This window comes from Perognathus longimembris, chromosome 14, assembly GCF_023159225.1.
Source record: "Perognathus longimembris pacificus isolate PPM17 chromosome 14, ASM2315922v1, whole genome shotgun sequence".
Taxonomy (NCBI): domain Eukaryota; kingdom Metazoa; phylum Chordata; class Mammalia; order Rodentia; family Heteromyidae; genus Perognathus; species Perognathus longimembris.
The window spans coordinates 21,307,769-21,325,216 of record NC_063174.1 but is presented as its reverse complement, the minus strand read 5'-3'; the positions used below and the strand labels follow the sequence as shown (position 1 = coordinate 21,325,216).

General features: G+C 36.8%; 1 protein-coding gene across 3 annotated transcripts in view; it reads left to right on the top strand.

Moving 5' to 3' along the window:
- The window catches only part of Map4k5 (mitogen-activated protein kinase kinase kinase kinase 5), an 87,151-nt gene that overhangs the window by 46,801 nt on the left and 22,902 nt on the right, over window positions 1-17,448 (top strand). For 2 of the 3 annotated variants that reach the window (XM_048362620.1, XM_048362619.1), the window contains exons 15-23: window positions 2,857-2,915; window positions 4,767-4,834; window positions 7,159-7,201; window positions 7,792-8,002; window positions 9,188-9,285; window positions 9,558-9,599; window positions 10,812-10,896; window positions 13,331-13,410; window positions 13,756-13,816. In XM_048362620.1, coding sequence (XP_048218577.1) covers window positions 2,857-2,915; window positions 4,767-4,834; window positions 7,159-7,201; window positions 7,792-8,002; window positions 9,188-9,285; window positions 9,558-9,599; window positions 10,812-10,896; window positions 13,331-13,410; window positions 13,756-13,816 — 747 coding nt within the window. The remainder of the gene's footprint in view (window positions 1-2,856; window positions 2,916-4,766; window positions 4,835-7,158; window positions 7,202-7,791; window positions 8,003-9,187; window positions 9,286-9,557; window positions 9,600-10,811; window positions 10,897-13,330; window positions 13,411-13,755; window positions 13,817-17,448) is intronic. The other variant, XM_048362621.1, reaches the window with a different exon arrangement.

Genomic DNA, 17,448 nt, shown 5'->3' with positions numbered 1-17,448 from the left:
TTTTTGCTCAAGGCTAGCACTCTACCACTTGAGCCACAGCGCCACTTCCAGCTTTTTCTATACATGTGGTGCTGAGGAATCAAACCCAAGGCTCCATGTATACGAGGCGAGCACTTTAACCACTAGGCCATATTCCTAGCCCGGATTTTTTTCTTCTTTTAAAGAATGAATTACCTGACAGAGGAGCTTAATCCCTGAAGATCTGTTGTCTACTCTTTCTAGAGTTTTCAACAAGACTTTTTTTCTCTGGGTAGAAACTCAAGTATCTTTTCTGATATCATAGGCTCTCCAGATGCTCAGTGTCCCTCTAGCTGTTTTCTAACTACTATTTGACCTTACATGCCTCAATTTACTCTTAGTATACAGCCAGAGATTTAAGAACCCTTTGCATATTTCTACTTTCTTCATTGAAAAAGCTTTCTTATTTTTGGCACTCTGTCTTTCAGATTTCCACTACTTAAGGAGCTCCAAGTTCCAATCTTAGTTTCCTTCAGAGAGACTTTCTCTTTGGGATTTGTTTCCCAGGAAAAGTTAGGGTTAATGTGGGTCTTACCACAAAGTATTTCCCTGCTTTTGAGAATCGCAGCCCTGTTTTATCCCTTGTTCCAACGTAGTTGCTTATACAGTTCTCTCTCTCTCTCTCTCTCTCTCTCTCTCTCTCTCTCTCTCTCTCTCTCTCTGTGTCTCTCTGTCTCTCTGCCCCTCCCTCTCTAATTGGTTGCATAAGGTCAGGGCAGTTCTTTTTATTTCAGTACGGTTAAAATAGGGTCATCTTCCAGAGAATATATAATAGAATGGACCAAAGACTCATCCAAAGGCAATAACAGGATTTTTCTTTTTTAAAAAGGCAATTGAGTATTCAGTTTACATACAGAATTGAAGGCATAAGCAGCGTTCTCTGTTGTAAAGTATGCTTATAATAATTTTAGGCCAGTCCAAAGGAATCTTTTGAAGGATACCTTTTCTTGTTTCTTTTGATATATTACATGTTTGTCTTATTTATATTAAATCTCATTTTCTTTTCAGTAACTAACACTAGTGTGTTGAGATGCAGTTGAAAATTTACCATGCCTTTAAGTATTTAAATTTACTAACTATGGATGTCTAATTATTTTGGTATTTTATTTTTACATTTATGCCTTTTTATAGTGCATCTCCATACCTCCTTGCAATATTCTAGTTGTAACTGTAAAAAATGTTATTTTATCTGCCAAAGTGAAACAGTTTCATATGAATTACATTAGTAGTTTTTTAATTAAAATGTTATTACCTAAGGTTAATTAAACCAGTCATTGATTGCTTTAATGAAGGCTCCCCCCACCCCCCAATACTGGGGTCCAAATTAGGGCTTTGCACTTTCTGGGCAGGCACTCTGCTGTTGAGCCATGCCTTCAGCACGTCTTTGTGTTTTTGTGTTTTTGTTTTCCTTCCTTTTTTTTTCTTTTTGAGATAGGTTTCACTTCCTTCCCAGATGTGCACCTGAGCATCTATCTGCCTGTTTTAGGCTTCCTGGTGTAACTACAATGACAAGTTCTTGCCACATATCCAGCTTCTTCTGTTGAGATGGATTGTCATGGAGTTTTGGCGTTTCATACACTAAACTGTGACTGGCCTGAAACCACAGTCCTTCCACTCCCAGCCTCCCACAAAGCTAAAAGGATAGGCACACACCACTGATTCCTGGCTTAGATTATTTTCTAAAGTGGGTACTGCATTTTAGTGGATTGTCTTCCAATCTTTTATTGACGCTTAAAAAAAAAATGTGGTAATGAAGAAGTGAACCCAAGGCTAAGCAAGCACTCTACCACTAAGCCACATTCCTAGCCCTATTAACACTCTTATGATTTTATTTTTTTGCCGAATATAGTGAAGTTTGTCAAGCACTTTGTATTGCTTTTTAGAAATCTTATTTTTAGGAATTGCTACAAATCTTTGAAAGATTTTTAAAATGCAGTTTGTTTGCTAAGATTATATTTAGGAATCTTACATCTCTAACTTCAGATGTGAATATTAGGGCTAAAGTTTTGGCCTTAGTCACATTAGGTTTTAGAATTTTAGAATTCTAGGGCTGGGAATATAGCCTAGTGGTAAAGTGCTTGCCTCGTATACATGAAGCCCTGTATTCGATTCCTCAGCACCACCTATATAGAAAAAGCCAGAAGTGGCGCTGTGGCTCAAGTGGCAGAGTGCTAGCCTTGAGCAAAAAGAAGCCAGGGACAGTGCTCAGGCCCTGAGTTCAAGCCCCAGGACTGGCAAAAAAAAAAAGAATTTTAGAATTCTATTAAGTAGTAAATTCTAAACTATCTTTTTATCTGTTTTAGAATATTTCATACAAAAAGTTACTCTTTGAGTGTTCTGAAATTAATGACAAGGCCAAACAAAATGCACGGAATATAATAATAGATCACTGAACACCATTGTAATGTTTAATTTGCCACTAATCATTTATACTTTTTATATAATACATAAATATTTTGTATAAGTTCTTCACTTCCATAAAGTTTTATCCTGAATTAGTCTCAAAACAGAATCTGAAGCATAGAGAAAAATTTCTAAAGTTTTCCATTGGCATCTACTTCAAATGAATTTTTTTATCTTGTTTACGTCAAATGTACTTTTAAATTTCCAGATTTCAATGAAGAATTAGGCATACATGTTAGAAATATTCCAGATTTCTACTCTCTTTTGGTCAGCATAAAGAAATGAGTCCCCTTAGAGTTAAAAAAATAAATAAAAAGATTTGTCTCCTATTTCCTGTCTCTCTCCCCCCTCCCACCAATGTACAAACATCTTATTACATTCCTGAGATTAACCATTTAAGACATGAGTCTATAATATTTGTTATATATTTTGCAGTTGACAGATTGCAATTTGAACCTCCCCTAAGAAAAGAAACTGAAGCACGGGATGAAATGGTAAGAACAATGACTTCTAAAGTATTTTCATATTAAAATGTTTAAAAACTTAGAATAAAGTTTGCTTTAAGAAATTAAATACTATAGGCATTGAGTTCACACTAAAATTTGAAAAAGTTGATAATGACATTTGACTATAGTATAACATATATACTACCTTAAACATTCATTTTTACTTGAGTAATTTGAAGGATTTACATGAAAGTATTAAACATTGTACTGTATATTCAGCTTTTAAGCTCTCAGATCTTGTATCAGTTTGGTTAGTTTGTAATAAGTAAATTTTTGCATTTCCTTACTATTTTGTGGGTTTGAGTTCTGGGCCTTCCGTTCTTGCTAGGCTTTTTCATGCAAGATGGGCATTCTGCAACTTGAGCCATACCCCCACTTCTGGCATTTTGTTTATTTGTTTTGTTTTTGTTGCCAGTCCTGGGGCATGGACTCAGGGCCTGAGCACTGTCCCTGGCTTCTTTTTGCTCAAGGCTGGCACTCTACCTCTTGAGCCACAGCGCCACTTCTGGCTTTTTTCTATATATGTGGTGCTGAGAAATCGAACCCAGGGCTTCATGTATATGAGGCGAGCACTTTACCACTAGGCCATATTCCCAGCCCCACTTCTGGCATTTTACTAGTTAATTGGAGATAAGAGTTTTGGCAACTTGGTTTTCTGGGCTAGTTTTAAGCCACAGTCCTTGAATCTCAGTCTTCTAAGTAGCTAGTATTACAGGCACCAATGTCTGGCTGCCTTACTTCTTGCATTTTATCTATGGAGTTGAGGCTGTATATAGCTTGGTATCAGAACCCTTGCCTTGCATTCACAAATCCTTGGGTTCTCTCCCCAGCAAAACTTAGACAAAAGAAAAAAAATGTAATTACTTGTTACTCTTTATCCAAATATTTATTGGTAAGATAATGTTAGAGTTGGCCTAGAAATTATCATCATACTTTTCCCTGTTTTTCTTATGAGGAATGAACTCAGGGCCTCATACTTGCTAGGCAGATAGTCTACCACTTAAGCCATAACTTCAGCCCTTTATATTCTAGTTATTTTGAGATGAGGTCTTCACATATGTCCAGCACACCACCCCCACCCTAACCCCCAGACTTTGATCCTCCTACATGTGTCACTAGGGATGATAGACATATACCTCTGTTCCCAAACATTGTGCTTCACCATAGCTGGGATAACAGGCTCATAGGCTCATGCTACCACATCCATCCATTGCTTGAAAAGGAACCTCAAGAACTTCTTTTTGCTCAGAGTGACCTTAAACCATGAACCCTCGATCCCTGCCTCCCAAAAAGCTAGATTATAGGTTTGAGCCACCATGCCTGACTTTATTTTTAATCAATAAAAGACCATTTCTTTTGTTAATGGATTTCTTCATAACATTTGGAAGTATTGTTATTCTTACTGTATATGTTTCTATTTTATTCTCCATGCCACTGGGGTAATGGTAGCAGTTATTCAGCTTTTTGCTTTAGAATATACTGCCCTGTTGGTAAAGAGGGCTTGACACACACACACACACACACACACTCTCTCTCTCTCTCTCTCTCTCTCTCTCTCTCTCTCTCTCTCTCTCTCTCTCTCTCTCTCTCTCTCTCTCTCTGGAATTTCTTAAATTTCTGTCAACTGATAGAGATAGGTCATTGCCCTAACTATATCAAATGGCAAAGTAAATCTAACTGGAAACTTAAAAATCAGCTTGCTGCCAAGATAATTAACAATCATGAAACGAGTTTTTCTTATATAAAATGGCTTAAGATCTGTAAGTAAATAAAGTGGCAAGCATTAACATTTAATATCGGTGAAAATAACACTTAAAACTCTATTTTTAATCTTTGCAGGGAATATCATCAGATTCAAACTTTATATTACAGTGGAATCCTTTTGTTGATGGTTCAAATACTGGCAAGTAAGTTGGTTTTGTAACTAACAACTATTTTACTTAGGCTAACAATTGCTTTCCTTGGTTATTTTACTCTATTACTTGTAGAACAATATTTGTTAGAAGGGGTAATTTATCTTACTAAACTTTGATTTTTATTGTTAAAAATAGTTGTTGTCTTCAGGGTACTGGTAGCTCATATCTGAAATCCTAGCTACTCAAGAAGCTGAGATGTGGAGGATTATAGTTCAAGGACAGCCTAAAGTAGAAAGATTCACTAGTCTCCATATCCAAAATGACCAGCAAAAAAGCAGGGCTGGAAGCATGACTCATAATGACTCGTAATAAGAATATCAGCCTAGAAAACATTGAGTTCAACCCTAGTTCTATATAAAATAAAATAAAATAGAAGTTGTAAGTGTAAAGCTTCTGACTTTTTTTTGCCACAAGTATCATGTACTTACCATTAGGGTTTTTATGTTTGTTTTAATCAGAACATACTACATGCAATAGTAATATAGTAAAAGATGAACTGCTAGATGTCATGGAGGAAAAATACTGTGGTCAGCCCCAGTTTCATCTGTTCAGTGTACCTACTTCATATTGTAGATCTTTCTTCCTTCAGTAATTAAGCAAGGAAGCTGGCCTCAATTAATTTTACTTACCTGTTTGTGCATTGCAGTTACCTAGATGCCTTTTTGAAAATAAAGATTCCAAGGTGTTCACTTTAGGTCTATAGATCTGAACCCAAATCTGGTTCTTGCCTATTTTTGTACAGCCCATGTACTTAGAATGTAATTTTCTACCAGGAGCCAGTGGCTCGTACCTGTTAATTGCAGACTATTGGGAGGGTGAAGATGGATCACAGTTCCAGGCTAGCCTGGTCAAAATAGTCCAGAAGAGTCCATCTCATCACAGGAAATGTGAATATGGTGCTTGGCACCTGTCATCTCAACGGTGACAGGGTGAACCCTCACATATGTGGATTGCTGTCCAGGTAGCTGCCCAGACAGGAAATGAGACACTATAGCAAAAAGAACTGCACAGCTCATGCCTGCAGTCATCCTTACTACTTAGGAGGCTGAGATCTGAGTATCACAGTTCAAAGCCAGCCCAGGCAGAAAAGTCCATGAGACTCATCTCCAACTAACCACCAGAAAACTAGAACTGAAGCCGTAGCTCAAAATGGTAGAGAGCTAGCCTTGAGCAAAAGAGCTCAGGGGTAACACCCAGGCCCTGAGTTCAAGCCCTACAACCAACAACAACAAAAAGAACTGCATAAAATAGGGCTGGAATTGTGGGTCAGTGGTAGAGCAAGCATGAGGCCCTGAATTCAAACCTAACAGCACCTCAAAAAAAAAATTTACCTTTTCTAATAGTTGGGATTTTTTTGTGTGAAATTCGGATTTCAGTGTCTATAAATACAAGGTCATTAGAACACAGCCATGCTTATTTTGTGTATTATTTATAACTACTTTCACACTACATCCACAAAGTTGGATGCAACGCTTGTTACAGAATATTGTCTTTGAGATTAGAATCTGAATCCCGAAACCTCCCAGTTAGTTGTTGCTGTGTGCTGACAGTAGGTTATGTCTGTGCATCTGAAACTTTGATATACCTAGCTCTTTAATATGTTCTTGGTCCAGAGTTCTTGTTAAAATGCAAATTTTGATTCAGTAGGTCTAATATGCTCATTTATAAAAGTTCTCATGTGATACTTTACCTTTTTTAGACAGTAAAAATCTGCTTTTATATGTTTAGTTTCCATTAATTCAAGTCCTTGAGGGGTACAACATTACACCAATTCTATGTTCAGTAACCTTAGCAGGAAGGTTGCTCCAAATTTGGCAGGATTACCTTCCCCTTAGATAACTCTGCTTTTGATCTGTGTGCTTCCAGGTGATACTGTGGTAGTTTTTGCTTTGTACACATTGCACCTTTCTTCTCCATGTAGAATTCAATTTCATCTTGGGCATAAATTCTTTGAGTTTTAGGAAGAGCTGTGTGCTCCCTTTGGTTCCAAAGATTCCACTCAGAGCAAGTTAAAATACCTTTGTACCACAGACATAATTATCCCTCCCTCCCTGCCTTCCCTCTTTCCCCCTTCCTCCCTTCTTTCTTCCCTTCCTTCCTTCCAAAATCCTCTTTACCCCCTACCCTCCCTTTTTTCCTTCCTTTTCTTCTTCCTTTATGAGTAGCATCAGAATTTGAACGCAGGGCCTCACACTTGCTCAGCTGCTCATGGGCCACATCCCTAGCTCCTTCTGATTTTTTAGTACATTTTAAGTATTTTCTTTATGTTACAGTCATTTATCACCACCTGAATTGTATTTATCTCTGTGTATTAGATCAACTTCAAAACGTGCAATACCACCTCCCCTACCTCCTAAGGTAAGCTGCTTAAAAACTCTTAACAATGAATTCTTCAATAACATTTTTAAATGATTTTGACTTTGTTCATCACTTTTCTTTAGTATATTTTAGAATAATACTGTTTGCTTCAGGAGGATGAGATGAAAATGTAAACTGTATAGAAAAGAAAATTTCATAACAAATAATGAATATTTTTAGTAGTTATTAGAAAAATCATTGTTCATTTGAGAAAAGACTTGACTACCTGGAGGGAAGATAAAACTATTGATGATGCTTGTCTGTTATTACATTTGACCTCATTAGAATCATTCTTCATTAAATCATTGATACTTGATTATCAGTTTGGATGTGGCAGATTTTTTTTTAAAATCACATGTGAAGTTCATAATTATATTGGGACAGTAACTCAACTCTTATTTACTTAGGGTGTGGCAGGTTTTTAAAAAAATTATATGTGAAATTCATAGTTATGTTGGAACAGTAACTCAACTCTTGCTTATTTTATTTACTCAACACAGAAAAAAAGAAAGCCAAACAAGTATAGCCTTTACCCCTAAAAGGTTTTGATGCCCATAGATATTTTTTAAGTATTTTCTTGTCTTCTACAGCCACGAATAAATAATTACCCTGAAGACAACCTCCCAGATGAAGAAAAGTCATCAACTGTAAAACGTTGCCCTGATTCAGAGAACAGAGCTCCCCAGGTTCTCAGAAGACAGAGTAGCCCAAATTGTGGTCCTGTAGCAGAGTCATCCTCTATGGGTATGGCTAGCAGTGTCAGAAGCCCTGGAGTGCATACGACTAGATACTGTGATCTGGGTAAATCAATTAGCGTGAAAAGAAAGCCATTTTGTTCCTGTGCTAAAGGACTTTTTTTCTTTAGTGTCTGTGGTTCCTATGAATGATTTGAAGCTTTGTAAATGTTCTTTGTAAATGAAGCTTTGTAAATGAAAGTCCTCTTGAATGGGCTATAAATAGATTCATTTCACTTCAACTCTAATATAAATCCCTTAAAAATATTATTAGAGCTAGAAAATGAATATATATTTCTGGCCTCAAGTGTCTTGGGAGCTGTGGAAGAAGTTATATGTATATACATACAGCTGGGCTAGCTACAGTGGTGCACATGTGTAATCTCAGCAGTGAGGAGGATTATGAGTTAAGGCTACATAGCTAGTTCAAGGCCAGCCTAAGATTGGCTCTCAGTAAGACAGCTTCTAAAATAATAAATGTACTAATGGAAGACTTGAGCTTCCTGAGGGAGATAATGGAGGGCTCTTGCAGGATACTAAAGGGCTAAACCAATGCTGAGGAAAATAAGAATGAGTAAATACATTGAAGCCGGAAAATCTGACTTGTATTTGCAATACAGTCTAAAGTCTAACATGCTGTATGATATTTTGTCAACAGATTGGATTTCATTTTTCTTTACAATGTAGAAAGATATATTCATTGTTGTCATAGATTAAGAACACTTCTGAGCCAAGTGTGGTTGCTCACACATGTAATCCTAGCTACTTAGAAAACAGGGATGAAGAAAATCACAGTTTGAGGCAAGCCTGGGCAAAAAGCTTGTGAGCTTCCTTCCCATCTCAACCAGTAAAATCTGGGCATAATGGTATATATCATCTTAGCTACATAGAAACATATATAGGAAGATTGCTTTCCTAGGCAGCCTAGGCATAAATGTGAAATCCTATTTTTTTTTATAAAAACAAGTAAAACAAAAAGGACTGTCAGTGTGATTTAAGTAGTAGTGTACCTGTGAGGCCCCAAATTAAAACCCTACTACCAAGAACACTGCTATGGAATGCAGTGCAGTCTCTATAGATATAAGAAAAAGACACCAACATTAAATATGCTCATCTGACAGTAGAAAATATGCTCACCTGACAGTAGAAAATATTCTCACAGGAATTACCACAGTGGGGTGAAGGGGCATTTCCTTTATAAGACTGTGCTTATTTGTGTGACCATTCAACTTTTAATCATGATTCTCCTTAGGAAATGGTGACGGGGTCTCAAAACTGATGAGTGAAAATACAGAAGGATCAGCACAAGTGCCACAGTTACCAAGAAAAAAAGACAAGAGAGACTTCCCTGTAAGTGCAACAGGCATTTGGCAATTGGTTGTAGTTAATACTGTACTTGTCATAGAAAGGAAATAGCCTTTTGAATTTTAGATTCTCCAGAAGCTGAGGCCAGGGCATTGACTACCTGAGAGCCTACACATTCGGAGGCAGCCTGAGCAGCACACGAGTCCTCACCCCCTTTTTTTTTTATGATTATTAAGCTTAAATTTACAAACTGAATTTCTTTTTTTTCTTAAAGATTAAGAAGTCTTACAGTATTAAAAACTTTATTTTTCCCACAGAAACCTGCTATTAATGGTCTTCCACCCACCCCAAAAGTGCTGGTAAGGAATATTTTCATGTGACCTATTTGCCATTTTTAAAAATCTCTTTAGAAACAATAGAAATACTTTTTTGCTAGTAAGTATCTAGAGCCACTTTAAAGGAAGGCTATTATAAAATGCACACTTCTTAAGTGCTTTTATAGACCAAACCACATCCTCTAATTTGAGTGAATTGATTAGAACTTAGAAAGTAAGACAAATATAATGATACATCTCTCTAATCCCATCACTTGTGAGGCTAATAGAGAAGGATTGCAAGTTCAAGGCCAGCCTAGTTCAGTGAGACCTTGTCTCAAAAAAAAAAAGTGTTTTACTTTTTAATAAATGCTGGCAGTTAGATTCTCAGATTCACTTATAAAGGCTAATTTTAATGTGGTGATATTAATAATACTTTGCCCTCTTCTGTATGTAGGTTTAAAGCCTTTCTACCCCAAAAGCCATTTTCTCATTGGACTAAGTACAACAAGAAGCAAAACATGTTAATTCTGTTACTTGACCCCTTCAAGGGAGTTTATCTGTAACATAGTTCAACCAATCATATAAATGGGATGCTTTATAAATTGCACCTTTTTATTCAGTAAAACGTGTATATATACATATATGTGTGTATATGTGTGCATTTATTTATATACTAATCTTTTTGTTATCACTATTCTGGAGTTAGACTGCAGTTTTAATTACTACAGTGTTACTGGAAAAAAATAATCTATTATTGTTTCATATTAATTGGGTTTCTAAAGAAAAATAAACTTAAGGGTTGGGCATATGGCCTAGTGGCAAGAGTGCTTGCCTCCCATACGTGAAGCCCTGGGTTCAATTCCCCAGCACCACATATACAGAAAACAGCCAGAAGTGGCATTGTGGCTCAAGTAGCAGAGTGCTAGCCTTGAGCAAAAAAAGAAGCCAGGCACAGTGCTCAGGCTCTGAGTCCAAGCCCCACGACTGGCAAAAAAAAAAAAGTAAAAAATTTCCAGGAATATGTTATTTAATGTGTAGATGTCTAGTAAATTTTACATTTTAGTCCGAAAGTAGTGGAGTACAAAAGAATGACTCTTTTAGTAAAAGGAATTAAATTATGTTAAAACACATATTTTGCTTTGAGGAAAAACCATAAGTGTATACAAATAAGAGTAAGTTTGACATTTTTGATTTTCTAAGAATATTTAAAATGGTCTAACCAAGGAAGTCAACATTTCTTTCTTTAAAAATAAGATGGGAGCATGTTTTTCAAAAGTTTTTGATGGCTGCCCTTTGAAAATTAATTGTGCAACATCCTGGATACATCCTGATACAAAAGGTAAGATTTCTGAACTTGATATATTTCTTCTTTAAAATAATTATTATAGGAAAAGCTCCTTATATTCAGTGAGCTGAAGTTATTGACTTTAAAACTATGACTTTAGGGCTGGGAATATGGCCTAGTGGTAGAGAGCTTATATCCATACATGAAGCCCTTGAGCTTGATTCCTTGGCACCACATATATAGAAAAGGCCAGAATAGTGCTGTGGCTCAAGTGGTAGAGTGCTAGTCTTGAGCAAAAAGAAGCCAAGGGACAGTGCCCAGGCCCTGAGTCCAAGCCCCAGGACTGGCCAGAAAAAATACATATATGTATGACTTTAGATTCCAAGTGGTATCAGAACCTGTGACAGCTACAAAGGTGAACAGGTTTTTGTTTAAAAGCATTAGATTGAAATTTGAGAGTATGGAAACTATTCTTACTTAAAGGAGACAACTAATTGCATTCTTGATTTGGAATTTTCTTTTATTATAAAAATAAGGTACTAGGGGGCTGGGAATATGGCCTAGTGGCTAGAGTGCTTGCCTCCCATACATGAAGCCCTGGGTTCAATCCCCCAGCACCACTTATATAGAAAATGGCCAGAAGTGGCGCTGTGGCTCAAGTGGTAGAGTGCTAGCCTTGAGCAAAAAGAAGCCAGGGACAGTGCTCAGGTCCTGAGTTCAAGCCCCAGGACTGGCAAAAAAATAAATAAGGTACTAGGATAACTTATAATTTCAACAAGGTCTAGAGATTACATAACAGTATTGTTTCAGTGCCGGTGTTCTGTGGTTGTATAACACTTTTTCAAAAATGAATACACACTGAAATATTTAGGAGTTAAAGGGACTTCATGCTCATAACTCTCCTTAAATATTCCTGAAATAAAATAGATGTAGGGGAGAAAGAAGAGCCATGAAAAAGTAGTAAATGTGTCAGCATTGGTGGAATCTTACCATAAGGGTATCTAGGAATTATTTATATTATTCAACTTTTTTATAAATCTGAAATAATTCCAGAATAACGTATTTTTAATTGAGAACACACACACGCACACACACGCGCGCACACACACACGCACACACGGTCCTCATGTATTCTAGGCATTTACTCTGCCACTCAAGTACATTCCCAGCCCTAGACTATATTTCTAAATTGAGGTACATAGCATATAGAGACAGAAATGGGGAATCACATAGTTTTGGTTTAAATTTCTTCTGTGTTTACCATATGACTTAGGAAAATGTTTAGCACTTGTAGTTCTCAGCATTATCATTTGTAGTAAGAATACTCTTGATACCTTTCAACTTCTAGCACCATGGGGATGAGTGGGAAACTATGACATACCACAGTACAGATATAAGGGTTAGAGCCAGATGTGGTAGCACATGCCTATAAAACATGCCTGTTTTTAACATGCCTGTTAAAAAAAAATTGTCCCAACAGTGTTGTTTCTAGTGTCCACCCAGTTTTTAATTTCTCTAGTCCATCATTTAGATCATTACATGTCATACTTAACCACGTATTCATATGCTCCATCACATTTTTTTTTTGCCACTCCTGGGGCTTGAATTATGGGCCTGCACACTGTCCCTGAGCTACTTTTTCAAGTCTGGTGCTCTACCACTTGAGCCAGCTCCACTTTCTGGCTTTTTCTGTGATTAATTTGAGATAAGAGTCTCATGGACATTCCTGCCTGGGCTGGTTTCAGACCTTAGTACTCAGATCTCAGCTTCCTGAGTAGCCAGGATTACAGGTGTGAGCCCCGGGCACCGGCTACTCTTCTTTATTTTTAAATATTTACTTTACATTTTAAATTACTTTATTACATTTATTTTTACACTTTTTACATTTATTACATATATCTTTACATTTGTTTTATATTACATTTTAAATTATTTCACATTTTGAGCAGCAGTGACAGGTCCTGTGTTCTTTAGTTTGAAGTGTCCAAATCTTTTTTTTTTTACCTCTGTAAGCTTTCTAGCACAAGATTTCTGGACTCATCTTTTACTTTCCTTGCCTCAGAGTAGGCAAGAACCAGAGCTTCTTGGAAGAAAATCTGGTTCTTTTTAAGGAGATAATATTTACAAACTAACATCCAAGATGTATTTGTTGGCTGTTCTGTGTCATGATATGTAATTTATATTTATTATATAGTTTCTTTGTTGGGGTATTTGGAGTATCTTGCAAAAAATCATTATAATAAAGCATTAGGATATAATAATTATAAAAGGGGAGGACAGAATAGTGAGAGTGAATCATACCTGCTTTAAAAACATACAAAAGATATTGGGGAAAGGTAAGATGTCAACCATTTGCAAGTAGAAAATGGTGCTACTTTGGATGGCTGGGTAGGTGGGTGTCATATTCTTAATGTAAGAACATAAAATCATTTTAATGAATTATTTCAGTCAATGATAGTAAGTTCTGGTAATTGATGAACTGTTTCAGATCAGTACATTATTTTTGGAACTGAAGATGGTATTTACACATTGAATCTCAATGAACTTCATGAGGCAACTATGGAGCAGGTAATGAGACATTTTAATTTACAAAATCAGTTGGAAAAACCTTTTAAATAGCTTGATTTTATCAATACGAATTTTATTGGTAAATATTTAAAGAGGTAGCATTGTACTCTACCTATTCATGTTAAAATGCTTCAGTAATTTACTGAAAATCAGAAAATATTTTTATAACACTTTTGTGCTGCTTGGTGGTAGAGTAGAAAGCAAACCCAAGGAGGACTAGGAATGCAGTGCAGCCCAGAGCCACATACCCAATGGTGCTATGCTAGAATGTTGGAATTTGTAGGTAAAGGAATTTATAAGAAGAACATGGAAATTACATGACTTAATTACCTTTTTTTTTTTTAGCTATTCCCACGGAAGTGTACCTGGTTATATGTTATCAATAATACTTTAATGTCATTATCAGGTATGTATCATTTAAAATCACAGACAAACAGAGAAATGTTATCTTAGTATATGTTGTATTAAAATATTACTTGTTCTAGGGAATTTGTAGTAACTTTAGGCCTTAGAGATGTTTCTACTTATTTGGGAAAAACATTGAGAAAAGATCTTATTTTCTGTGAAGGCTTCTGCTCCCAGTATCTAAATACTGAGGGGGCAACATAGTGATTAACACCTGAGCCAAATCCCTTCCACTCGGCCTCTTTAGTCACCTATAAATCCTGCCTGCCATAGTAGAATTGACAATTGAAGAAAGAGGGTTGAGGCTGGGTACTGGTGGCTCAGGCCTGTAATCCTACCTACTACTTAGCTCTCTTTCTCTGTGACTTTGAGCAAGTCACTTGCCCTTTCTTAGCCTCAGTTTTCTTGTCAAATGAGGATAATGGGGTAATAAAAATAGTTGCATAAGATTGTTCTGAGAGTTAAATGATTCCAGTGCAACTTATTCTAATTTTGGTTATTGTGTTTTTGTTTTTTTAGTGGTTGTTGGCCAGGAGTGGGTGGATAGGTTGTAATATTTTCATGCTTTTTTTATTCTCATGTATCAAATGTGATATGTTTTAGATTTGAATAACTACCCTGGAGGTTTACTGAATGCTTTCATTCTTAGAGCAAAGTACCAAGATAGTAAAGAATTATTTTTCTCTAGTTTCTTTAAGAATACATGTACTTGAGCTAATGATAGGTTTTCCTAAAAGAGCTTGCTTTTTTGTGCATAAATGATTTCTAAAAACCTGGGGGTCCTTAAAAAAGTACTTAATCTCTTGGAATTTAATTATACTTCCCCAAAATCATTTTATATTTTGTCTAGCAATTTGTGTATCTATGTGTATTTGTTTATTTGATTATATGAACTCAGGGCCTTACACTGGCCAGAAAAATGCTGTATAATTTGAGCCATGCCCACAGCCCTTATTTGTGATATAGAGTCTTGTATTTTTCCATGGGGCCAGACCAGAGTAAAATCCTCCTGCATATGCTACCCATATAGCTGAACCACCACTATACTCAGCTTGGGTGGGTATCTCAATGTCCTGATAACTTTTTGTTTGAGATGATCTTGACCTACATTCCTTCTGATCTTCACGGCTCAAGCAACTGCAATTATAGGTGTATGCTATCATGCCTGGCCACAGAAAGTATTGTTATTCTGTGGAAACTTAATCCAATTCTGTTTGATCTAACAATTCTGAATTTTGCACATTCTTTTTTTTCTTTTTTTTATTTGCTTATTAATTGAACACGAATTTTTTGACAAGGTGTTGTGCAAAAAGGGTACAGTTACATAGTAGGGCAGTGTGTACATTTCTTGTGATATCTTACACTCTGTTTTTCTATCTCTTCTCTAGGTCAGGTAGACATATATACAATATACAATGTATCAAGAACATATACAGTAGCCATGTGGCCACGCCCAAGAAAGTTCACCTAGGGCTTTAAATGTAATGTCGAAATTAGACCATATGTCGACAGTAGTCTTATATGAACGTACATACCTAGCTTTTGAGCTATTGTATTCCACTGAGTGGTCAATTTTTGACCTTTATATGTTGAGTAATTGTTTGGTTTTAGTTACAAACTGTTGGGTCACTGCCCCAATCCTATGGGGAATACTACTTGACAAGCAGTTTTTGGTTTCACAGACCTGGTCTCTACTGTCTCTCCGTCTCCCTTTGTTAACAGTCATATATCAGGGAGATCATACCCCTTTGTTTTCTGTGTTCTAGGCTTGTCTCGCTCAACATTATTTGTTCGAGTTCTGACCATTTCCCTGCGAATAACAATATTTCACCATTCCTAATCGCTATGTAGTATTCCAATGTATATAAGTACCATATTTTTTGGATCCATTCGTCTGTGGAGGGGCATCTGGGTTGTTTCCATATTTTGGCTATTGTGAATTGTGCCGCGATAAACATGGAAGTACAAATGTCTTTTTGATATCTTGGGGTTTGCTGTTTAGGATAGATGCCTAGGATGGATGCATAGGGTAGGTCTATATTGAGCTTTTTGAGAAACCTCCATACTGTTCTCCAAAGTGGTTGTACTAATTTGCACTCCCACCAACAATGGAGAAGGGTTCCTCTTTCCCCGCACCCCCTCCAGCATTTGTTGTTGCCTGAGTTCAGGGTATAGGCCATTCTAACTGGGGTGAGGTGGTATCTCAGGGCTGTTTTTATTTGCATTTCCTTTACTACCAGGGATGTTGAGCATTTCCTCATGTGTTTCTTTGCCATTTTTATCTCTTCTCTTGTGAAGTCTCTCTTTAGCTCCTTTGCCCATTTCCTAATAGGTTTATTGGGCATGGAGGGGCTTAGTTTTTTGAGTTCTCTGTAGATGACAGATATTAGGCCTTTGTCTGTTGCTGTGCTGGTAAATATACTTTCCCATATCGTTGGCTGTCTTTCTACTTTGGTCCTTAGCTGTGCAGAAACTTTTTAATTTGTAGTAGTCCCATTTGTCGAGTCTTTCCCCTATTTGTTGTGCCCCTGGGACTCTATTCAGGAAGTTCCTTCCTGTGCCTATAAGTTCTAGTGTCTTTCCTACTCTGTCCTTCAGTAGTTTCAAGGATTCAGGTCTGATATTGAGGTCCTTGATCCATTTTGAGTTGATCTTGGTGCATGGTGATAGGCTTGGGTCTACTTTGAGTTTTCTGCATATGGCTGCCCAGTTCTCCCAGCACCAGTAGATGAAGAGGCTATGTTTATTCCATTGTATGTCTTTAGCTCCTTTGTTGAATATCAGTTGGCTGTAAGAGTGCAGTTTTATTTCTGGGTCTTCAGTTCTAATCCATTGGTCTTCCGATCTGTTTTTATACCAATACCATGCTGTTTTTGTTATGATGGCCTTGGAGTAGAGCTTGAAGTCTGGTATTGTGATACCTCCTGCACTGCTTTTTTTGCCTAGAATTGCTTTGGCTATTTAGGTCTTTTGCTGTTCCATATGAATTTATGGATTGCTTTCTCTATTTCAGTGAAGAATGTAACTGGGATTTTGATAGGGATTGCATTGAATTTGTATAGCAATTTGGGCAATATGGCCATTTTCACTATATTGATTCTGCCTACCCATGAGCATGGGAGGTCTTTCCATCTCCTTGTGTCTTCTTTGATTTCCCTTATTAGATTTTTATAGTTTTCATTATATATGTCCGTCACGTCCTTGGTTAGGTTGATCCCTAGGTACTTTATTCTTTTTATGGCTACTGTAAATGGAATTGTTTCCATAATTTCCTTTTCTGCTTGTATATTGCTGGTGTACAGAAAAGCTGCTGACTTTTGTGGATTGATTTTGTATCCTGCTACTTTGCCAAAATGGTTTATTAGGTGTAGGAATTTGGGGACTGAGTTTTTTGGGTCCTTCAGATTAAGATCATGTCGTCTGCGAATAGGGATAGCTTGATTTCTTCCTTGCTGATGTGGATCCCTTTGATGTCCTCCTCTTGCCTTATTGCTATGACTAGGGATTCCAGCACTATGTTGAAAAGAAGTGGGGAGAGTGGGCATCCTTGTCTTGTTCCTGAGTTTAGGTGGAATGATTTAAGTTTCTCTCCATTTAATATGATATTAACAGTTGGTCTGTTGTATATGGCTT